Source organism: Thamnophis sirtalis, unplaced genomic scaffold (genome assembly GCF_051295495.1).
Source record: "Thamnophis sirtalis isolate CommonGarterSnake01/CBP01778 unplaced genomic scaffold, rThaSir2_p1.2 scaffold_3, whole genome shotgun sequence".
NCBI lineage: Eukaryota > Metazoa > Chordata > Lepidosauria > Squamata > Natricidae > Thamnophis > Thamnophis sirtalis.
This window is the reverse complement of record NW_028261383.1, coordinates 77,933,680-77,958,066: the sequence shown is the minus strand read 5'-3', so window position 1 is coordinate 77,958,066 and position 24,387 is coordinate 77,933,680. Positions and strand designations below refer to the sequence as shown.

Genomic DNA, 24,387 nt, shown 5'->3' with positions numbered 1-24,387 from the left:
GTCTAACTGCTATTGTATGTATGTATGTATGTATGTATGTATGTATGTATGTATATATGTATATAGTTTTCGTAGATTCATATTATATATATATATATATATATATATATATATATATATATATATATATATATATATATATATATATATATATATATATATATATATATATATATATATATATATATATATATATATATATATATATATATATATATATATATATATATATATATAATGATACATGAAAGAATGTTTGACATAAACCTTATTTGTGCAACCTATACACTAACCTTTTTGGAAGACACCAGGCTAAAGCTTCCAAAACCCATAATTCCAGATTGTGGGGATTGGAAGTCCTGGCAGTCAATATAATTAAAGAGTTTCCCCCACCCCCTCAAACCAAACTTTAAACACAATCACTTTATAAGTGTGATGGCTAATGAGAAAGACCTTTTATTACAGAAGCTATTTGTGAGGTCCAAGTTAAGAATGGGACAAACTTATTATGAAGAAGCAAGCTTGCTCCACTATTATCCCACCAAAGCAGCTCCATCTCTCAGCTCTATCCAATTCACATGAAGGCAATGACTCATCCATCGAAGTCAAATATTAGATAAATATCTATGTGTTTAGGTTTTGTTCTTATGGATTCATTTCTCTGGTCTTGTATACCACCCAGAGTTCATCAGAGTGGGACAGCTATAATACATGTGAATAAGTACAGTTTGAGTTTGAATTGCTGAGTTATGAGAAGCTGATACCTATGGCGGCTAAATCTAGGTTTATCACTTAGCAAGTTTGACAAACCAAATCAACTCACAATTATTCAATAAACCATAGTTAAACCCCATAAGATTTCTAGCAGAGGGGATGGCAAAGCTATTCTCTTTATGCATTAGCACCACAGACTTGCAAATGCACGTGTTTGTTTGAATGCTCCCTGCAGAGTCAGAAGGGACATCTTGCAGAGTTTTAAAAGTGCTCTGTTTATTGGGACATACAATACAGAAGAAGCAAGGGAATCTATAGGGAAGCTCGTTATGGCCCCAACAGCACAACTTTGGCAATAATGAAATGCAATGAGAATCAAGAGCTGGCCTTCGAAGTGTACCTAATGTATGGCATCTTGAACTTTCAATGAAATGGAACCTAATAAGAACGACAGAAAACCAAATACATTGTTTTATTCATTTTAAATGGCGATCTTTTTGTCTCACAAAGCCAGGCGTTCCTTTTAAAACAAGAAAGGCTTTCCTTTTTCCTCCTTATTCACTTATTTCATCTTTATTGCACAGTCACACAACGGAAGGGAAAAATCAGATCTCTTTCTTCATCCAGAATATGGGTTTCCCTTTCAGATCCCGATAAGGTGTTTCAAAAAGCGTCTGCTCTTCAAATGTATTCTCCAAAACCCTGGAAGAGGAGGGTTTCCCAGAGTTTGGCTGGACTACTAAAAAGGCTCTTGGTGGAGGCACTGGAAGTGGGAGGGGAGGAGGAGGAGGAGGAGGAGAGGGTAGAGGAGCTGGGGCAGCAGAGGCGAATGGTGAAGAGTGAACCAGAGCATTCCTGGACTGGGCAGAGGATGGGTGGGGACCTGGCAATGGAAGATGGGGAGAAATGGTAGCTGTCCCTGAATGATAAGAACAAGGAGAAGGCAACGAAGGTGGGGCTACTGAGCAAAAAGGGGAAGAAGAAAGAGGTGCAGCATGCGGTGAAGGAGGGAGGTTTGCTCCAGATCTGCTTTGGTAAGATGCATTTGTATTATGCTTCCCAGACTGTGCAGGAAGCTCCGTGTTACGTTGAGGGGTAGAGAAGTTCTCCAAAAATTCCATAGGTACCAGAGAACTGATGAATCCAGCCCACTGGACGGGCTTGGACAAGCTGTAGCCCAGGTGGGCATAAAAATGCTGTTTGTCGTGTGTGGTGAGATACAGGTGCTGGTAGCGGTGGGCTTTGGCAAAGTTCTCAACAGCTTCCATCAGCTTCCTGCCGTAGCCCTTTCCACGGAGGGCCTTGGCAACCACCACGGTCTCCACAAATAAACTGTTAGATTGGCCAATCACACGGGATAACCTGGCATGTCCCAGAAGTTGGCACTGGGTATTGGACGTCTTCCCTTCCGCAGTTTCCTCCGTTACCCTCAAAGTTCTGATCAGTACCAGGCACATGGGAAAGTTGTCGCTAGATTTTTGCAGGGAGTGGATACGGGAGGTCCGGCTCCGTTTCCACTCTTCGTTGATGAGGTCAGCACAGGCCTCCAGGAGATCAGGCCTCTTGTGAAGGGGGACTGCTGTGAGCATCTCTGAAACCGAACCCATTCTTCTCACCGTGATGAAACTTCACAAGCGAGAGAGAGAGTGTTTGGTGCACTCCTGAAAGCACAAACACAATGAATTGTGCTTGCAATGCATACTTACTTCCCAGAGAATTAATCATCTCACTGACATTACAAGGAAACTTCAGCAGTTCCTTGCTTTGTTTTGCCTAGGTTAAGCCCAAATTAGCAGCCTCTGAAATACACCCAAACAGCAACAAAGGGACCTAATACAGAAATCCATTTAATAGCTACATACCGAAATAAACATTATTTTCACTACCACCATTCTATTATCCCAGCAATTTCCCCAACCTGCTTCAGTAGTTTCAATAAAGACTTGAGTAGAGCTTCCATTCGTGGGCCTGATAGCTGAAAATGATAGGCATTCAAGTAGAAAACAGACAAATTCCTACAAGCTGCTACTTTGAAACTTTCTTTTCATTTTCTTTACTGTCCAAATATAAATTATCATGTGTTAATTAACCAACAAGCAGAAAGTCTGTATGGACTACCAACCTGAATAATTTACACAAATGCAATAGATTACATATACCTGCATGAGATTAAGAGAAAACTCATATTCTCTCCATTGGAAATAATAGATAAATTCTATTGCTGTTAAACCTTTAACAAAAAGAGGAACTTCTTGTAGGTTTCCTCTTTATCCCACAAGCATAGAAGACCATTATTTTTTCAAAAATATATTACACTCTTGATTAAAACCTTTGCTGAAATACCTGGATCACCTGCTTATAGGCCACAAAAGATGACTTGTAGGTAAAAAAAGCAATCTACTCTAAAGGAACATCCAAGCCCAATTTGCTCTTTTATCTTCTCTCAACGGTCTAGGTGACTCTAGTTAAAAGTTTTAGGTAGGAAGCAGCCTTGCATTTAAGGTGCTGTAATATGACATCACTGATCGGTAATGTCATAATGACTTCACATCTCTGGTCCTCACCAGGAGATACCAGCTAAATATAGCTCTTTATTATACCTTCTCATTTCTGCCTGTCATAAATGTAAAGTCCAAGCCCAGAGATGAGACAATGAATCCAATGGAGTTCAATTCTTTATTAGCTTGCTCCTAATGGACAGAAATTTACTGGACTAAAACTATATTGTATAACCTTCTCTCCTACTAGATATATCCCGAGAGATTCTAGGGTGAATTTAGTCCAGCTCAGGACTAAGCAATCTCTTAATCCAGGTTTCTTTGGGAAAGCTCTAAAAATTAACAAAATACTCCCCCTCTGATGCTGTGAATGTACATTCCATCACAATAGCCTAGATCACGTCTAGGTAATTAGGGCATGCAGAGTTGCTTGCAGCTCTCATGTTGTCACAATAGTGTGGAATTAGTGGCAGTCTCCTACCATTGTTTGGCAAGAACATGTAGTATTAGTATACTGGAACAATCTTACGTGATCATTTGAGCTCTGGAAGGAACAGCTCAAGCAAATTGTGGGACTGTTTGAATGTTTCTCCAGAGCACAACGCAATACTTCCTCCAATGTCTCCCTGAAGCCATGGATGTGGCAAATTGCAAGAAGGCAGTATGTTGAAACATTCCCATAACCAGTCACAGATGAAGTACTGATGTTTCCAGTTAGACCACAGAGTGAGTTGCACATATGTGAGTCAAAAATGAATATGAACACAATTTTGTTGAAGGGAGGCCTTTTCGCTTGAGGATTTGAAAAGAGAGCATCACTCTGTACACTTGGTCCATTTGGGGAGGTATGGGGGGACCTCCCCATTATATATCAGTAACAAAGAATAAGAGATCTTATTTGAGAACGCAATCCCTCTAACCCATTTTATTTATAACATTTCTATAGCTGCCCATCTCTCGAGCAACCCTGGGAAGCTCCCAATTAAAAATCAAAAGACACATAAAATTGTTTTACAAAACTTTTAACGTTCAATCAATTAAAACATGAACTATTAAAATAACAATGCAGTTGTTAATAACATGACACCCCTCTGTGCTCATGTGCCATCATCTAATCTCCCAATTTTGGGGAGAAATGCTAGGTCTTTAAAGCCTTACAGAAGTCTAAAATAGCCTGCCAAACTTTAGGGCAGTGTTTCTCAACCTTGGCGACTTTAAGTCCTGTGGACTTCAACTCCCAGAATCCCCCAGCCAGCTGGCTGTGGAATTCTGGGAGTTGAAGTCCACAGGACTTAAAGTCGCCAAGGTTGAGAAACACTGCTTTAGGGGGAAGAGTGGTCCACAGGGCAGGGGCTGCCATGGAACAGGAACATTTCCTAGTTCTCATCAGATGACAATTTTATGGGAAGAGACTAGAAATATGCCCATTCTATCTGACCAGGTAGGACATATCTGTCCCTGTACTGCAAATGTTTAAAGGTGAAGACCAGCACCTTGAATTGCACCAGAAAGAAACTGGAAGAAGTTACATGGGCTTACATAGGGGTCTTGTTACTGTGTTTGGTGCTGCATTCTAGACCAGGTGAAGTTTCTGACAAGTATTCAGCACCATGTGGAGCGCACTTCAGTAATCCAAACAAGAGGTGACCGAGGCATAAATAATCATAAGGGAGGCCTGCCAGTCCAGGAAAGGAAACAATTGGTGCACCAGACAAATCTATGCAAAGCCCCCCCCCCCCCTTTACCACAACTGCCACTTGCTCCTTCAGCAGAAGCTGTGAGGAGGACACCAGAATCGTCCTCTAGGTCAGTCAAGAAAAGTATCAACCCATCCAGAATCAAAAGATGACGAATCATCTGGTCCTGGGGGATCCTCCCCATCCATACCCTTATAGCCTCCAGGCATTCAGCCAGCATTGCCACTGCATCTGAGATGCCATCTAACCCACATGAGATGCTCCAAGGGAGATTGTCCCTCCATCTTTCCTAGTCAGGAATGGTCAGAAGGGATATCAACCATTCACACACTTCTATGTAGGATATTACTTTTGTTCTTTCCTAGACCCCCATGTGCTAAGCAGGCATTAATACCAATCAAGCAGAACCCATATTAAGGAACTACCAAGGAGAAAACCACACCCCACCAACACTGACAAGCAAGCTACTGAATATAAACAGGCAGGAAGCTCTACATTCAGTAGCACCGGTTATGTAAACTAGTTGAGTAATGAAATGTCTGGAAGCAAACAATCAAGATCAGAGAATAAAAAATTTTGTGCGCTGAACCGGCAGTAATACTGGCAGCAATCCACCCCTGCACCAATGTCACTTTAATGTCCACATTCTGGCCCCAAATGGCCCATGTGCCTGCTGGGGGTACAGTTCAGGGTTTTATTTGAAAGTATGTTCACCTGATCTGAAAGGACAAAATAAGTAGAGGTGGTAGGAAGCAACTAACAGGTAGCATTTTAATAAAATAGATAACTGATGGTGTCTCTTTGGCAGACCAAATAGGTACCACCCTCTGTATCAAAACACCACCCAGATATGTCAAAAACTTACTTTTTAAGCATCTTCAATGATATGTTTTAGTTACAATATATGTTATTATGGGAAGAAATTGAGAATTTGGCAACTGATTTATAGTAAAGTATCTTGCAAATGACTTTTGAAGAATGTTCATTATCACTTACCCCAAAACAGGCACAAAAATACTAAGCCCATTATTCTATTGAAATTATGCAAAGTTATTATAATTGTGCAATGTGTTGTGTTTAGAAACTTGTAACTTGCCTTATATATAGATGTTTTAAAAAATCACCCTTTAAATAAAAAGAGAAACAAAATATATCATAATCCTAATGATAACGGCAGAACCACAAATGTTTTGGAAAATTATCCTAATACGGATTAGAACACTGAGCAGAAAACATAATCCCAGGTAAACGTATTGTCCTTTTCACTAAGTGGAATTATAACTACCACATCAATTCTAATCTAGAGTAAAACAGGTATCCCTTCCTTGCTTAAATTAGGAATATTTGGCATACTGCATGGAACTGGTTTTTATCAGAATTCTGGAGCTAGATTAGAAAAATACAGGTAACACTATGATAATGATATTGAGAGAAGATAAAAAGAGAGTCGTATTGAGATAGGAGAAATTAACAAGAATGGCAATGGCTTTCTTTTCACTCCTTCCAGTGATCAACATCTGTAGTCTGGCCTCTTCTTCCTAATTTTATCTTGATGTCAATTTCAAATTGCTTTGCTTTAAAAAGACAATAAAGCATTCAAGGTTTGAAAGTTCCAGTCAACCATATTTCTGTTTTTGGGTTCCCTGACTGGGTGAAGATTCTCATCCTCTCTCTTTTAACATTAATACAATACAATAGCAGAGTTGGAAGGGACCTTGTAGGTCTTCTAGTCTAACTAGTCTAGGCAGGAAACCCTTGAAATACCGTTTCAGACAGATGGCTATCCAACATCTTCTTAAAGAACTTCCAGTGTTAGGGCATTCACAACTTCTGGAGGCAAGCTGTTCCACTGATTAATTGTTCTAATTGTCAGGAAATTTCTCCTCAGTTCTAAGTTGCTTCTCTCCTTGATTAGTTTCCACCCATTGCTTCTTGTTCTACCCTCAGGTGCTTTGGAGAATAGTTTGACTCCCTCTTCTTTGTGGCAACCCCTGAGATATTGGAACACTGCTATCATGTCTCCCCTAGTCCTTCTTTTTATTAAACTAGACATACCCAGTTCCTGCAACAGTTCTTCATGTTTTTTAGTCTCCATTACTTAGGGAAAGGTGTGTCTTCCTCAGTTATAACTCTCAAAAATCAACCCACCTTATATGACAATGTGACCCTTATAGATCCTGTCCCTTTACAGTGTAGGCATCAAGAGTGTTTAGTTCTCAGCCCTCCTTTCCAAGACTTAAGACTCCCTACTCCTCTACAACATCTGATCAAGGAAGCCAAGAATACCCTTGTCCAAGTATTAGTGCATAAGAAAAGTGCAAATGGGAAAAAAGCACCAAATACCTTCAATGAATGGGAGTTGCCTCAAGTAGCACCACCTTTCTCCTTAGAAATTTCTGCTTGCCAATTAACACCTAGTAGAAACAGTTTGGTTGCTTTCACAAGAGCACAGCAGGAACTGAACATGCTCTTCTTGTCCATTACTTCTTTTAAAGAAAGAAGAAGCTGCTAATTTGAATACTGGTAAAGGGGGAAGTATCTGAAATGTAAATTAAGTCTTGAACTGCCCAGCCCTTACAATCAAAGGCTGGCACCTTTTCACAGCTCAACAATCAAAAGCAACCAGCAAATTCTAAGGGGTTCCCAAATGAATCTTTTAAAAATATCCTTACTGGCAAGTCCAAATATAGGCAAAAGCATTCTAACCATCTGTTCTCTAATGAATGACCATCCAGTAAACGTTAGCAAGCAACATCCGGTCCTATTATAAAGACAACAATCAGGTTACCCAGGGTGGAACATCGGAAAAAGTAGGGCAGGTTGAACAGGCAAACTAGATTGACAGCTTACCATGCCCTAATTCCTCCCCAACATTTCTGCATTCAGTCAGACTATTAAAGTGTGGACACAAACAATGCTGACTGTACAATGGGACCTTAGCTTAATTTATAGTGCCTTGTCATCTCCATCTCTTTGTTAGTGTGTGGCATTGAGGCACACCCTCGGTTTCAGATATTTATTGACCAACTGAATGAAGAGAGCAAGAAAGGCGCAAATAACTTTTCTGTCAGAAATCACTGTTTCAATGCTTTCCTTTCAAAGCCATCACAGTCCCATCCTATATCTCTTAGCTGTTTCTTAGAATCCTGAGAGTGAAAGAACATTGGGTTGTGATGATCTTAAACTCACACATCAATTTAAGTTCTTATAAAGTTCAGAGAGTCCTTGTCACACTCAGACATTGCATACATCCATGTATTCAAACATAACATTCTTTCCTTGTTTATTTTGTATCTTTTTTCTTTAATGTGTTCACATTCTCCCTCTCTCTGTCTCTCTCTCTCACACACACACAGAATTACTCTACCTCTACAACATTAAGAAATATCATATTTTCCCCATAAGAATGCTATCCACTGGTATTAGCAGGAGAACACATAGCGAAGGAGGAGTGACAGACAGTTACCAAACATCTATCCAAGGGACACCTGGTTGATTTAACCATTGTGCTCTGAGCTGGGTCCTGGGCTTCAGGCTGAAACTTATTGGCATTCTTTTTCTCTTTATAATTACTGAAAAAATAAGGAAGAGAAGATTCCTTGAGGGGATCATAAGCCATTATGGCCCAGACAACAAATATTCAGGAATGGCCATTATCTAGAGTGGAGGATCTACCCAGAAAATGGAGCTTAGAAGAAACAACAAAAGGTCCTTCAAATCTGGCTCATGGTGTTTTGGTGCACATCCATATAGTTTTCAAAGCATTGCTATTGTTGCCATGATCTTCTCTGGGAATCTTTCTCCACCTTCTTAACTTAGTCTACAACCTTATATTTCCTGATGGTTCCTATTCAAATACTTAGCTTTCTGAGCTTAATTGAGCACCTAGATCAGGTGTGTCAAACTCAAGGCCCACAGGGATCTTAAAGTCAGCCTGCAAATATCAAAGGACCGCCCCCCGCCCCCCCCCCCCCCCGTGCCTCTGCCAGCCAAAACGGACTGGTGGGGGGCCTCCGGAAGCACTCTGCCGTATTGAGGCCCCCATTTTCGGCCAGCAGAGTGCTGCAGGAGGACTGGATTGAACTGGATTACAATTATGTCTCCTCAAGTAAGGGCCTGAGCTGGATAGAAAACAAGCAACATCCTATGTTAATACTAATACCAGATTTTACATATTGTAGGTCCCTTTAATCTACAATCAACAATCCATAATTGACAGGCATTTCTATTTACTATTCTGGAAATGTATCTCTGCTGTTAGATCTTGTATTATCGTGTTATTTATGCTATTGTATATTATTATTGAATAAAGTTGAATAATAAAAATACAATAGTATAAATAGCTTTTCTGCATGGAAAAACAATTTACTATTAAACAATGGGGTATAAATTTAGAAATAAAAAGCTTAGTGGAATATGAAGAATAAGTAATAAATGTTTTCCCGTAATATCTGGTAGAAGAGATAGGAAAATGGTTATAGTGAAAAACTGTGGAAGGAAAGAAAGAAGGGGGAAAATGCATCTTGAGCCTGTGTCAAATGCCCACCATGGCCATGCCCACCCTGGACACACACAGACCTGGACGAACACACACAGCCCTCCGAGGTCAAACACAACCCTGATGAGACAAGTATATTTGGACCTATTGCTACAGTGAAATGCATTTTGCATTCCAACTACTACGCAATGTAGCGTGGCACGACAAAACCACGCTCCACTAAAGCGTGACCGATTAAACCGCGTCGCTGACATCATCATCAGGGCAACAACAGCGACCGCGGAGAAAAAAGGGCGCTTTAAATAGCGCTTTGAAAGCAAGCCGATTCAAGTTAAGGTAAGGGTTAGGTTTAGGGTTAGGTTAAGGGTTAGGTTTAGGGTTAGGTTAAGGGTTAGGTTTAGGGTTAGGTTAAGGGTTAGGGTTAGGTTTAGGGTTAGGTTAAGGGTTAGGATTAGGTTTAGCGTTAGGTTAAGGGTTAGGTTTAGGGTTAGGTTAAGGGTTAGGTTTAGGGTTAGGTTTAGGATTAGGTTTAGGGGGGTTAGGTTTAGGTGTTAATTTTAGCTTTAGCGTTTACAGCGTGCTTTTTTCGTCGCACTGTGATGATGTCAGCTATGCGGTTTCGTCGAGCGTGCTTTAGTCGAACGCGGTTTTGTGGTGGAACCCAATGTAGAAGAACAACCAGTTTTCTGCAGTAGTAAAGGATCCAAATTTTGAAAAAAGAAACCAGTTATGTCCAGTTGGTTATAGCTGGATTCTTCACAAGGATGACTGGCACCTTGACAAAATCTGGAGCTGCTAATCAACATATCCCTTCATGGAGGGGATCTGCTGTTTCTGGAAGCAAGATTTCCATCCCCTCCAAGGGATTCTGCCCATAAATCATATTGTACAAACCACGGTCTAGACTCCAGAGAGGATATGTCCCATCTCAGCTAAATGTATTGCTGTTCCTGGAACCGCTTGAAATGAATGCTTAACCACAAAAAGGTTAAGGCCAAAGGTCACCTCTTTAAACAGCATCACACTAAGGAATGGCAAGTGTGTTAGTCATCTTCTTCTCCTGACCATCAAAAAAAGGGCTTGTTTTTTTTAAGACAAAGGTACACTATACCTGGGTTCATTTTTTAAAAAAAAGTACATCTCTCATATTCTCCATTTAAGGTGAACAGGGATCTATGAAGAAGACAGAACCATTCTCTTATTAAGTATACAGTACAACTGAACTCCATACATATTGTCTACTTAGGAGTTCGGACTCAACCCAAGTAAAGATGTCCAGGTTTCCTAACTCAACTTTGCATTTGCCAACAAAGAATGAACTGCAGGTAAGTCTCAATCTATTTTCTAAGATATATATATATAGGAACTTTGAAATAAAATGCCAGCTTACCCTGAAGGCGGTTTCACCCCACAAAAAGTATGAAACAAGCTTCTTGTTCATAATGTTAGGAGGGGTCTGATAGCACCTTTTTGTGACTAACAAATGTTATTAAAAGGCATGCCCTTATTCTTTTTTTACTTCCATTGTTAATTAGAAATGATCCTACACATTTGGAACATGGTGGAATAATTGCACATACCTATTTGTATTATTATTGCTAACGTTGTTTAAAAGACTTGACCCAGCCAATACACTGTCCACAAAATGTATATGGTGAGAAAAGAAAATTGCAAATAAAACATGCTTTTAAAAAAAGAAAAGAAAGAAATGATGCTGTCTGGATTTAGACTTAACACTGTAGACTACCACTGGTGTCCTCCTACATTGTCCAAACATTATCAACACCCCCCCCCCCCAAAAAAACCCTAAATCAGTTCTGTAACTCTAATATGCTGTGAGAATAGCTCTGAGATAGAAGGAAGAGTAAAAGCCTAGGCAATAGTCTGATAAATGAAATCTGAGCCCAGACCAGAAATTTGGGAAAGTGTTTCAGAATTGATCCACCCTAACAAAGGCAGGAGAAGGGGGAAGCACTTCTAAACTGGTTACTGCACTCTATAATATAACTAGTATTCAGTAGGTTGCTTTCCTAATCCGGACTACCTCAAAGGGCCAACAGTACAGTAACACAGTGGTCTCTACTTCCCTTATATGTTGAGGATGCAACTAGACGTATTATGTTTCAATTCCACGAGGAAAACCACACCTTCTAGTCCGGGGGCGCTGGCTCTACTATCCGAGGATAGACGGCGAAAATGCCCTGCGCCACCCATCCCAATTCGGGGCTTTCTTCCAATGAATCGCCCCTTCGCTTTTGCCAGCAGAATCACCCGGGACTCGTGGGCATTTATCCAGAAGCCCTAAAATGAAGGCTGCTGCGGCTTTTCCCATTAAACGACGCGAGGTGTCAGCAAAGAACCAGCCGCTGGGCTGCAAACGGTCCTCTCCAAACCATACAAGGCGATAAGGAGGAAATGCGGGGAGTCCCTTTAGTGGTTCTCCGCATTGCGTTGCGCTTAACTGGAGGCTTCGTTTGGAAGGAGCTACTTCTAGGACGTTTCACCTCCCGACCCCACCCCCGCCTCGTTGCACCCCTGGGTGCAAAAGGTAAAGAGGCGTTTAGTAACTTTTGAGACTCAGTCTCTTGCCTTCATCCTTAAGCGCCTAAACGGGATCCCCCATTCACCCCTGCGCTTCCTTCCCCGCTGCAGAGATCCACATCCTTTTATGGGCACAGCCACCCGACTCCTTTTCCTCTGGAACAGGAGAAAGAAGAATCAGGCGGCGGTCAGCCAAACCTATTCGCACCCCGCCACTCCCCATCCCTCGATTCCTGCTCTCTCTCCAAAATGAATATTCCAATACTCAATGCTTTTCCCGATCCTCCGTCCAGCAATTGAGAGAGGATTCCGTTTGTATTACCCTGCCTCTCCCTGGCGAGAGTTTTCTGCCGAGAACGCCCCCTTGCAAACCCTCACCCAGGCCCAAACTAACATTAATGCCGAAAGCGGGTTTAATAATAAATACTAACATCGTCCTAGCTACCGCGGGAACTGCCGTGCAGACGCTCTGCCTTTTCCAGCGCCCTGAGCTCGCCCACGGGGACCACGGCTGCTCGCCGTAAAGCGGCGAGGGCAGACAAGTTCCACTCTTTTTTTTTGTCCCGAAAGCTACACTGCCCTCTAGAGGTTTGGAGGTTTCCTTCTCCTTAAGATTGCCGTTGTCCTTTTCTCGGTAACTTTTGCGAACCGGTTTCTCCTTTCGAAGTTCCATCGCATCAAATGGAAAAAAAAACTAGAGCCGTTAATTCATCTCGGGAAGAAGAAAAAAGGCAAACATCTGGGCAGAAACGTAGAGCCGGTAAAGGAAGCGTAAGATGTGCGTAAATGGGTGTGGAATCCAGAATGGGGGGCTAGAAAGCGACAGATAAGTGCAATGGAGAGGCGACTGGGTACTCCGCGTGTGAAGTATTGGAGTGTGTGTGTGTGAGAGAATCTCCGTAGACGTGTACTTGGGGTTGTTATTAATATGAAAAAGAATCCCTTTTTTTCTTACAATAAGAGTAAAATATTCGGAGCTCCCCCCTTTGGACATTTACCAGGAATTAAGCTTCAGTAAATCTACCACACTTTTAACAAGATATTTTCCGGATGTTTTTGAATTATACTGTAATCCTCAGTTCGTTGCCAAGAGCTTTGCTGCTTGGAGCTATTAACGGTGAAGATCCAAAAACGACTGGGAAGGAGTGCTTTTAAGGCTGTGTTTCTGAACCTTGGCGACTTCAAAATGGGTGGACTGCAACTCCCAGAACTCCGCTTTTCAACATGATAGCTAGGGAATTCTGGGAGTTGAAGTCCACCCATTTTGAAGCCGCCAAGGTTCAGAAACAAAGTTTTATATGTTGTGTGTACACACACACACACACACACACACACACACACACACACACACAGACAGAGTCAGTCAGTCAGTCAGTCACTTGTCTCTGGCCATGGAATTCATAGTTCTTCAGAGCTCAAGAGTGTTTCACATACTTGTCACTTTTGTGTCTTTACCCAATGCTTAACAGTACCAAGAACTCATAAATCCCCCCCCCCACACACACACCCAATAAGACTGAGAAGTCACAAGCTCATGACATCTCAAGGTATGGTTAAAAAAAGTCAAAAGGGCAGCCTCTGTGCAATATTTTACCACTTTTTTCCATATGCATATCATATGTGCACAATGCAGAGCCTCAAACATAGTTGGGGGGCATCTTGACTTTTTTGACTATACAAGATAAACCAGCCAAATGTCTCATGGCCAGCATTTTCTGTTATATACCCTGCTAGCACAGAGGTTAGAATGCAGTATTGTAGGCAAACTCTGCCCACAGCCTAGAGTTTGATCCTGACTGGGCTCAAGGTTGACTCAACCTTCCCTTCTTCCAGGATCGGAGAAATGAGGACCCAGATTGTTGGGGAGCAATATGCTGACATTGTAAACCATCCAGAGAGTGCTATTGAATGGTATATAAGTCTAAGTGCTATTGGTATTGGTATATACTATTCTGTCTCAAGGAGTCTCATGACATGAAAGCTCCTACAGCAATTGTCACATACCTGGGCCAAGAAACCCAGCCAAGCCAGCTGGAGATGACTCATTTGTGTATTCTCTAGCACTCTAAACAAGGCAGACAGGAGTATCCAGCCCAGGTACCAGCCTGCTTCTGTGCTCCTAAGAGAACTGGCAAACATCCTCTCTGCCTCTTATCCCATTGAGGTGGAAGAAAACAGAATTATCCAGGGTTAACTTTTATAATAAGAATGATTCTACCTCTCCCCCCCCCCTTAAATAAAGGAACCATCTCTCCCAGTTAAGACGGATATTTGACAAGTGTGCGTTTATATACACATTTGGGGATATAGCACTTATTGGTATTATATGGAGTACTGGATATAATGCAGTTCAATATGTAAAATATGTGTAGTTGGTTCTTGCTTGGTAACACTGATTTGTTAGCTTTTGGTTTGGCACAATGTATGCATAACACTTCAATAATTTAATTGTCCTTTAATTATTAATTTAATAACTTAATAAAATAGCAATCTTGTGATTTCAATAAATACATCAGCTCAGTTCTACAGTAACATGCCAGTATTGCCTCTTCTCAAAGTCAGTGTCTAAGCTGTAGCAGAATAATGTAACACACCAAAAATTGAGATGAGGTATAATCTAACTGGAGGTAGCCTCAGCAGATATACCTGCATGCAGTTCAATTACAGAAATCTGATAACCGATTAGGCCTTTTACTTGAATCACAAAGTCTTTACATAAAAATAGTCATTTAATAACCTTAGAAAATCACCAACGCAACAATAGTGTGCCGAAGTATTTGCACTTAGTTTAAAGGGAATTGCTGGGTGACAGAGGTGTCTTCCTTCAAAGCCCTCATCAGACAACTATAAGAATAAACTCTGGGTTTCCCAAAGAAATGGAAGTGTGTCTTTTCTCCCGAGCATGAGTCCCTCTGCATGCATCAACATGTCATCACAAGGATGACACTGAACTGATGTTACCTCTTCAGATGGCAATGAAAGCAAATTTAATATATTCATAAGAAAAGCACATTTGTTGTCAATGCAGTATTCATATCATGATCAAGAGAAAAACCATGCCAGCTTTTTTATGCTGCAAGGCAAAACTGTATTAGAAGCAAAGAGACTGCAGAAAACCATTTCTAGAAAGATTTTTTGCTTGCAATCGATAGAAGAAGAGGGGAGGAATTGTTTGCAGATGCCTTTGCGTATTATTGCAAAAAGATGAAGCCCAATTTTCAGCCACTTCTGCTTTTCATAGATGATGGGACAACAGCCACCAGAATTCTGAACCAGTTGGCTGACTGTAATGTAGCCTATAGTCTCTCAAATATTAAAGTAATCAGATATTGATCAGGCATTAATTGTATATAGACTAATTCTGCAGGTTGTGTTTTTCTTGTTGACATGTATTATATATCATGAAAGTGGGAATTGAATACCTCATTGTGGATTGACTTCTTCTCACAATGCAATCCTTTCCAGCCATCGTAGCATTGACATGTGAATTCTTGGGCCATCTTGATTTGATCTTTCACTGACATCTGGCCAATCAAAATAAAGCCAGGGGTGACATTATGCTTCCTAATAGTGAAACTGGCAGAATTGAGATGCAGGAAAGCTTCTGGGTGATTCTCCCGCCGCACACAGCGGCCATTCTTTGAGCAGAGTATTCTACTACAAAGCTTAGTACTACTGGTCACATTCATAATGTATGGGCCAAGGAGCGTGTCCACATACTTCTTCACTTCAAGGCAGGCTTCCTGTAAGGTACAAAAAAACAGGCCCAGAAAAAAATGAGTTAAAAAAAATTGTCTGCAATGATCATATTACTTCAGAACACATTTTCCACAAGAGTTCCATCCATGACTATTTCCCCTTAACTTGAGATATATATATTGAATAATGTGTGTGTGTGGGGGGGGGGGAGTTAGAGGGACTGATCCCAGAAGCATCTCTCCATGAAGTAGACAAGGTCCTGACCATTCTTTGGTTTCCACACCATCCTGCTCAAGTAACCACAAATCAGAAGGATACCTTAGTTGATTGTATCAAATGCTGCTGAGAAGTCCAGCAGAACCAAAGGTACATATTGAAATGTGTTTGAATATTGAATATCAAACCAACATATGGAATATTGACTATCAAACCAACAGCCTCGAGGTACATATTTGTTCATCAAAGACCTGACAAAAGTCATCTACTGGATGGTCATCTACTTTGTTTATCCCGTAACTAAATATATTACACATCCACAATGTACGGATTGAAAAAGAAAAGTTGGAAAGGCCTTCACCCAAATAATATATCTTACCAGAATCTGAACCTTTGAAATTCCCCTACCTAGCCTCATATGGTCCTCTGACCAGCTCTGACTTCTTTGCCACACTCACCCGAGATCTACTGAAATTTGAACTACCCCACAAGATAACTCCAGCAGCACCTTGAGAAGCACTCTCACCAATGGTGTGGACCAGGTCTTCCTGCAAAACAAATATATTAAGGTAATTTCAAACACAACATGTTTAGGATCTGAATGTTAGCACCCCTTCTCTGGCACAATAGACACTATCTAAAAGGACTGCATTGGCTCTACACTAACAGGACAACTTATGTGTTATTGATGGAAAATTAAATATTATGGACTTAGGCTTCAAGTCTACTTTTCCCACCCTAAGGGATGGGAGGACAAAAAGTCCATGATTCTTATTCCCATGTAATGTTTTCCAGCGAATTCCCACTGAACAAGGCTTATCAAATCTTGCACTGGGCCAGACATGAAAATTGCTTACCTGTGTGAGGAAGTTATGAGTAAACTCATACACAATGGTAGTATAAGGTAAGACAGGGATGTCATTCTGTGTCCACTTCGCAACCCTGAAGGCCTCCTGGATTCGATGACGAGCAAATTCAAGAGTTTTGTGAGTCAGTCTGAGAATTTGGGGGAGGTAAATGCTGGGATAGAGAGCCCGGCTTTGTTTCCAGAGCCAGTACAATTTGTTGTTCCTCTGTTTCTCAATCTCGGGACATTCTCCAGTATAATTGGTGTATTGGTACTGATTGTTATAGCAATTGGGGAAGCCGTAAAAGCCCCAGAAGCCCTTCGGTCTCAGGGTTTCACTACGGGCCAACGTCTGTCTCATAAACGCCCAAGCAGATTGTTGAAATTCTAACTGGGCTGCTTTGACAACTTTGTCAGCAGGCCAATCAGGATGCTGCTCTTTAACTAACTGTATGGATTTATATTGATAAATTTTCATAGAACCCCAGTTCCGAATCCACAAGGGACGCCAGTGTTCCCAGTCCACCACTGCCAGACCTCTGAAGCCAACATCCAAAATGGTATTATCAATGTCTTGTTCAATCTTCTGGAGATGAGCCTTTAGGCTAGCATTTTGAGGGAGACCGCCATAGATGGCAACACCATCCTTAGTGTAATATGGATAGTATCCAAATTTATTACTATAGAAGAGAGTAATGTCTTTCCCTATAAATGATTCATTTGGATTGACGATTATATCAATAATTCTCAAGTCAAGCGATACTCCATATTTTTCTTGGCATATTTGAGTTGGTGCATTCCAGACTGAGATGAATGGGTGGCCCAAAATAGCTGGGGATCCTTCAGTCATGTTATGGTTCCAAACCATTAGAAATACATTTAGTAAGCAGAACCACAAAGTCAAGTATTCCATGCGCATCTCCATTTTGCAACCTATTTTCCAGCTAAATGCTCAAATCTTTTCTGATTTTCAATGCCAGTGGCTTCAGGCAGAATTGTGTAAAAGAATGACTGTAGTTCTTCCTGGTAAACGGAGAAAATAATTTCACCAACAAGAGGATTAGATAACTGTCAGAGGAAACAATACAGAATAAACCATAAATTCCTACCTACCCTTTCATTTTCTATCTACCATTCAAGGTTCATCCAGAGCATAATCAAATGGCAAAGAAACAGAAGTCCTTCTGGGAACCTTGATGTTGCTGGGATTCAATGTTAATTTTTTAATCTTTGCTTTTCCAGTGACCTTGGTTAACAGCTCAGATACAGGTAGTCCTTGACGTACAACCAAAATTGAGCCCAAAAGTTCTGTTGTGAGACATTTATTAAGTGAAAATTGCCCCATTTTATGACCTTTCTTGCCATGCAGTTAAGTGAATCTGGCTTCCCCATCGACTTTGCTTGTGGGAAGGTCACAAAAGGGGTCACATGACCTTGAGATACAGCAACGGTCATAAATATGAGTCAGTTGCCAATATTTGAATTTTCATCAGATGACCATGGGGATGCTTCAAAGGTCATAATGGCCATAAGTTGCATTTTTCAGTGCTGTTGTAACTTTGAACAGTCACTAAATGAACTATTGTTAAGTCAAGGCTTACCTATACTGCTTACTATTCCTAAAATAATGAATAATATCCCTCTTTGCTTTTAGGTTCTCTCCCAAACAAAACTTCATTAATGACTTTCTGGAGGCAGTCACTTCTCATCTTGTGAAAAGTGCACCAATAGGAAAAGGTCATAATAGGGAGGTGTCAGTTGAAAGAAATGGTTAAATCAGCTGAATATACATCAAAAGCTATCTCCTATGGAGAAAATAGGAAAGAGCTAAAATAGAAGTGTAGAACAGGGGAAGGATTAGATTATTTCAATTACTTTTTTGTTACAGCATGATTTATAACTGGCTGGGAACTATTAGCATTGTGGTACAAAATAATTGGAGGGCATCAAATTGAAGAAAATGCAGCAAATGTTCCAAGAATATATCTGGCACACCTTGCCAAATCTTACAATGTCTCCTTAAATATATTTCTATTTTCATACTGGGAGAGGAGACTTGTTTCACATTATCTCCTATGTTTGTGACCCAACTCAAATTTGAATAAATCACACCCACTTTCATAATTCAAACTTTTAAAGCCATTTTGCTAAATCAGCAGAACCAATGCCCAAAACATAAGATGGGATGGAATATCAAGCTGAATCGAGTTACAAGAATTGCATAAAATAGATCCCAGCTGCTGCCTTTTAATTAACCCAAATTTCCACATCTCCTTACAAACTTATACCACTAAAGTTTTGCCAGACCAAAATCTTTACATAACCCTTAGCTAAGCCTGATGTTCCTAAGAGATCAATTAATCAGACCTACAATTTCTCAATTCCCTATTGTTCCTTAGGCTTAGTAGTCACAATTTAGTTATGCAGTAACTTTGAAATGCTATAAATTTGATTCTGCCACCATATGTAAGTTCAAGAGGGAAGAGATTTGCCCTAAGAAATGCATACTAACATAAAGATAACACTGCTATGAACAAACATAGGACATTAAGCAGTGGCTGGCATTAGGACATACTGTAATTAATAGAGAAACATAGATACCATAGGCAAATAGTAAATTTGGCTGGATTTGCAGGTGGCCAAAGACAGTCACCTTGGTTTCCAATATTACTCCTATAATGCAACACTACTTCTATCTGAATTGTAAGTAGCTATGAAAGAATAGCATTTCACATTAGGCTTCAGAGAACAAACCAGAGCAAAGTTATTCTGAAAGACATTTAGCCATTTATTTTAATAGAAAAGAGTCAAAATTATTCTTGCAGAATAGCCAATTTAAAAAAAAACGAATATTGTGATTCTTCTTTAAACTTTGGCACAATTATAGAGAATCAGTTTGGTCCAGTGGTTAAGGCACCAGGCTAAAAACCAGAAGACTGTGAATTCTAGTCCTACCTTAGCCATGAAAGCTAGCTGGATGATCTTGGGCCAGTTACCATACTCTTTCTCAGCCCAACTTACCTCTCAGAGTAGTTGTTGCATAGAAAATGGGAAGGTGTGTCAGATATGTTTGCCACTTGAGATGTTTATAAAAATGGGATATACATATGGTGAAATTTATTGTATAGCAATTTCCAACTCCAGACATTTCCCCTTTTTCCCCTCTATTGGAAAGTAAGGGAGAATCCGACGCAGGAAAACTAGAATCATTTGAGAATTAAAATGTCCGAACAAAGAATAGGGAAAAGGAGTTGCTTAAAAGTGTTCTCAGCATCTGATCTTTCAGCACAAAAAGATCCAATCACTATTCATAAAAAAAATAAAGAATATGAATTAACTGACCACTTTGTTTTTCATATTTCAGTTTCATTTACGTACATTTGAGGAGCAAAGCCTTTATAAGTTTCCATAATTCAAAATGGGCTGATCAGAGTTGGAATTCAACAGCTTCTGTGGGCAACAAACTTTCCTAATTTAGGTAATCCACTTTTCCTCGCTTGGCTCTTGGAAGATGTTCACATATTTAAATAACATTTAAACTCATTGGCCCATATTAACAATCTTACAGGATTTCCCAATTTATAGGAAACCATTGAATTGTTTTCCTGCTAGCCACATAATGAACAAATGTATTCGCATCTTATTAGAATGGAAGAAGTGCTCATCAGGATATCCAAGAAAGAGGCAAGAAGATTCAAGATGTGTTGGTTTTAAATTTTCAATCTCACTAAACATGAAATAAAATACTTTGGAGCACAATGGCAAAATCACCTAGAGCCTCATGTACCTTTAATCAGAATCCTTTTCATAAAGACACCAATGGAAGCAGAGACTATTAACTCTTTTGAGCTGGATCTCTGCATAGAGGTAACCATCATTGCTGTGGCCCTGTTTATATTATACTGTATATTAACAACCACATTCTGAAAAACCCTAAATCATGTGCCAAGTCTCATTTTTATATATTTATATATCTTTAAAATATCTTTAAAATATCTTTAAAATATACACAGCATGACTGAAAAGTACCCGAGGCTTTATACAGCACAGCTCCCTGCCTTACAAGGATTAGGAAATGGTATATTATTTAGATCGTATCTAAAGCTCTAAGTAAGTCACTAGCTAGGTTTAGCTCCGACAAGCGGTAATTACATCCTAGGGCTCTCAGGTTGGGCTCCTGTAGCCGTGGTTTGGGAAACCAAACATTTCATTTATACCTCGGTTTAAAGATGGAATAGGGCGCGGGTGGGCGCAATAAATTATTCCCTTCTCGAACTGCCTCATGGAATTCCGAAATTCCTAGTAATCGCTCGGCCCCATCTAGAATAGCCTGCCAATTATTCGCCACTATTGCAAAGCTGCCAATCGTTTTGGCTTTCCCTGCCATGAAGGGGGGGTGGGGGAGATTCCCAGGCGGAGGGAAATAGCAACTCACAACCAGCCAGCAAATGCCTCGAACACGCGAGCGACTCACCCGCCTGTCCAGCCGAGGAATGACGCGCGACCCTCCCGCTTGCCAAACTTATAAGGGCTAAGAAGGGACGTCACTTCCAACACGAGTGGACGAGGCACGTGAACGCACGCTAGTCTGGCATCTCAGAGAAGCTGCGAAAGCTTCCAGGCTAATCTAATCAGCTCTATATCGGAGAAGGCGGCCCGGGAGGTCGTTCGTGGCGCTTTAAATCCCACATCTGCTTAGGGCAGGGAAGGACGCGAGAGCCGGGACGTGGATCCGCAGTCGCTGCTGCGGGCGGGTTCAGCCTTCCTGGCCCGCTGGGCGTCCCGATTCGCTTTCCCCCAGTGGGGAATCGATCTCGGCCCAGGCGGGAAGGATCCGCATTCTGCATCAAGTTTTAAGAAAGTTTATTACAGTAGGGCAGCGAAAATCCGGCGGGGGGGGGGAACAAAAACCGGCCCCACGGACGGGGAATCGGCACCGCCCGCTTCTCCGGAGGAAAGCGAGCTCGCCTTTCCCTGGGTGTTGATCGGTAGAGGGCAGCACAAAGCTCTCGCCTCCTCCGTTCCCTGCATCCTGAGAAAAACAGCTGGCCAAGCACTTCGAGGCGGACAGTGATGGCGCGGAAGAAATCTCCCTCTCCTTAGAAGTCTGGTTTCTATTAAGCTCCTACACCCCCCCCCCCCCCGGCTTTGGCGGAGAGGAGGGGGCAGGAGAGATTCTGCGCAAGGAAACAATTACGTTCCCCGGCTTCTGGAGACAGACGGTGGGGGGGGGGTGTCAAGTACAGATGGGGAGGCTGAGTTTAACCTTTTCTTCTCTGGAATAGAGGCAGCCTTTGGGAAGACGTTTGGCGGCCTGGAGGAATGTTCCCAGCGTCTTCGTGGGCCTGCTCATCATAATTTATTAACAAGTTTTTCAGAAAGAAATAGAAAAACTATAAAGAGCGGAAAAGGGGAAACCCATCATTACTATGTGTCACATTTAAACAAATGTCAAACAAATGTCTAAATCTATCTTAGGGCATAATAATTGTCTTAATATTACAAAATAACATAAAATTTCTACCGCAGAACTATTTACTGAATCACTTTTGAAAAATGATTTCAAAATCATATATATATGGCTGTGTGTGTGTGTGTGTGTGTTTGTGTGTGTTTGTTCCACCACAACTCAAATGCCTTGAGCAATTTCAACCAAACTTGGTACACAGATGACTTATTCTCTGGAAACAAATACTGTGGGGGGTAAGACACCCCTAACACCTCTCTGGGTGTATGTTCTGTTAAGATACAGCCTGTTGTGCTGTACTGCTGTACTGACTTCTACTGTACAGTGCAGTGGAGTTCTATGGTAACGGCTTCACAGTACTCCACAAGGGGCCTCCGTCTGGTAAGGGGGGAAATCCAACATTAGAAATTACGTTTGGTCTGGACATTTCACCCCAAATAAATAAATATCTGGGCAACATCTGGTTATTGACTACTAATAGATAAAATTGCCTTCCTAAAGCGGATGCACATCTCTTGAATCCAGGCCTTATTAGAACTATTATAACTTGCAATTTGTCAAAATAATAAATAATGGTTCCAATTGTCTTATGGAAAAATTACCCTAGGTAGTTGGATTTTATAGCACCGAAAGAAGCAGTGTAGGGTAGAAAGTTTAAATATGTTACTTCTTCAAAAAACATAGCAATGGACATAATTGTTGTGACAGTGATTGTGCTGCCCTTGAAATTACAAGTTGGTTAGTACAACATGCTAACTCCTATAAAGTGTTTTATTTGGGTTTAACTTAGCATGAAATGCTAAACATGGTTGGCCTCATTTGTTGAGGTTACAACAATCCGTTGGTTTAAAATGATTGTGCGGAATGTGGCTCTAATCTAGCCATCATCTTACCCTCAAGTCCCATTTAGATTTTATAGTGGTGGTGATCCTGTGTTGCTTTTAAAAGCACATTACAAGCCAAAGTTCAAGAGAAATCACAACTTGCACATCACTTTGTGAATCTGCATTGAAAAAGAGACAGATGAACTCTTCCATTTCTTATGCAGCTGGACTAGAAAGGGGGGGGGGGAGATAGTTGAAGCGACATGAGTCCAAGATTTGAAAAATGGCCCTATTTCTAGCAACAGGGTTACATTTCAATAACACAGAGGAAATTCAGGACCTGAATCTCCATCCTAAAGATGGACCTTTCAAGAGAGATGATTTAAGCACTGAGTCCAATCCACTTCCTTTTGAAAAAGAAGCTGGTTGCCTTCAGAATAAAAGCAACTCTACTCCCACTGAAAGGGACGTGGTGGCTCAGTGGCTAAGACGCTGAGCTTGTTGATCAGAAAGGTCAACAGTTCAAATCCCTGGCGCTGTGCAACGGAGTGAGCTCCCGTTACTTGTCCCAGCTTCTGCCAACCTAGCAGTTCAAAAGCATGTAAAAATGCAAGTAGAAAATTAGGAACCACCTTTGGTGGGAAGGTAACAGCGTTCCGTGCGCCTTCGGCATTAAGTCATGCTGGCCACATAACCACAGAGACGTTTTCGGACAGCGCTGGCTTTTCGGCTTTGAAACGGAGATGAGCACCACCCCCTAGAGTCAGGAACAACTAGCACATATGTGAAGGGAACCTTTACCTTTACTTCCGCTGGGATATCTCTTGGGTCTTTAAGAAGGGTGCTTTCCAAGGTTAGATCTACTCCATAATCAATCTGACTATCCCTCAAGTTACAAAAGTCATCCAGCCCAGGAATGTTGGAGTTGTAATCCAACACACTTAGAGGGCACCATATTGGGGAAGGCTCTTAAGGGCTTGCTAATGAGAAACTGAAGTTGAGAAGCAGGCAAAGAGGAACAGCTGATTCAAGCCAGCTAGCTAGCATTCACTTGGATCAACTATACTATGCACAGCTGCCCTTAATTACCAAAATTACTGCTGTTACAAATGGGATTCTTTTCTGTCCAGCTCTCCAAAAGCACACCAGATTAAATTTGCAATATGCCACCCTGGCTGGACTGTTAGGTAGCCAAGTACAAGCTGCTCACTTCAGTATCGTGATTCTAATTCTAAAGATTCCAGTTTTAAATATTCTAGCATTCCCCCACCCCCCACCCAAACAAATACGGTAGGATGCTTGTGAATCTTGCCCCTTAAATCTCCTGAATGGCTTTTCCTTTGTGAGCTGCCAAATAAAAAGAAATCGGTTGACAAAGGTTTTCCC

General features: G+C 41.1%; 3 protein-coding genes across 3 annotated transcripts in view; all 3 read right to left on the bottom strand.

Annotated features, from left to right (window-relative positions):
• Positions 1-12,460, bottom strand: part of HYAL3 (hyaluronidase 3) — a 31,834-nt gene extending 19,374 nt beyond the window's left edge. The window contains exon 1 of the mRNA XM_014068479.2: positions 12,380-12,460. The gene's annotated coding sequence lies outside the window, so the exon portion shown is untranslated. The remainder of the gene's footprint in view (positions 1-12,379) is intronic.
• NAA80 (N-alpha-acetyltransferase 80, NatH catalytic subunit) lies at positions 1,173-12,469 on the bottom strand. Its single transcript, XM_014068488.2, has 2 exons — positions 12,380-12,469; positions 1,173-2,375 (listed from the first exon to the last, which is right to left on the bottom strand). Exon 2 carries the CDS (start codon positions 2,319-2,321, stop codon positions 1,320-1,322), a length of 1,002 nt encoding a protein of 333 aa, XP_013923963.2. The 5' UTR covers positions 2,322-2,375; positions 12,380-12,469; the 3' UTR covers positions 1,173-1,319.
• A 1,922-nt stretch (positions 12,470-14,391) lies between these two features.
• HYAL1 (hyaluronidase 1) lies at positions 14,392-17,878 on the bottom strand. Its single transcript, XM_014068487.2, has 3 exons — positions 16,721-17,878; positions 16,322-16,411; positions 14,392-15,691 (listed from the first exon to the last, which is right to left on the bottom strand). The coding sequence occupies exons 1-3, from the start codon at positions 17,633-17,635 to the stop codon at positions 15,341-15,343; spliced, it is 1,356 nt and encodes a 451-aa protein (XP_013923962.2). The 5' UTR covers positions 17,636-17,878; the 3' UTR covers positions 14,392-15,340.
• Between the last annotated feature and the right edge of the window lie 6,509 nt (positions 17,879-24,387).

Excerpts from the sequence above, each read along its gene's own strand:
- NAA80 (XM_014068488.2), bottom strand. The coding sequence starts at position 2,321 with ATGGGTTCGGTTTCAGAGATGCTCACAGCAGTCCCCCTTCACAAGAGG.
- HYAL1 (XM_014068487.2), bottom strand. The coding sequence starts at position 17,635 with ATGGAGATGCGCATGGAATACTTGACTTTGTGGTTCTGCTTACTAAAT. Across the intron at positions 16,412-16,720 it reads CTCATAACTTCCTCACACAG|GAAGACCTGGTCCACACCAT; the intron begins GTAAGCAATTTT and ends TTTGTTTTGCAG. Across the intron at positions 15,692-16,321 it reads CAAATTTCAGTAGATCTCGG|GAAGCCTGCCTTGAAGTGAA; the intron begins GTGAGTGTGGCA and ends TGTACCTTACAG.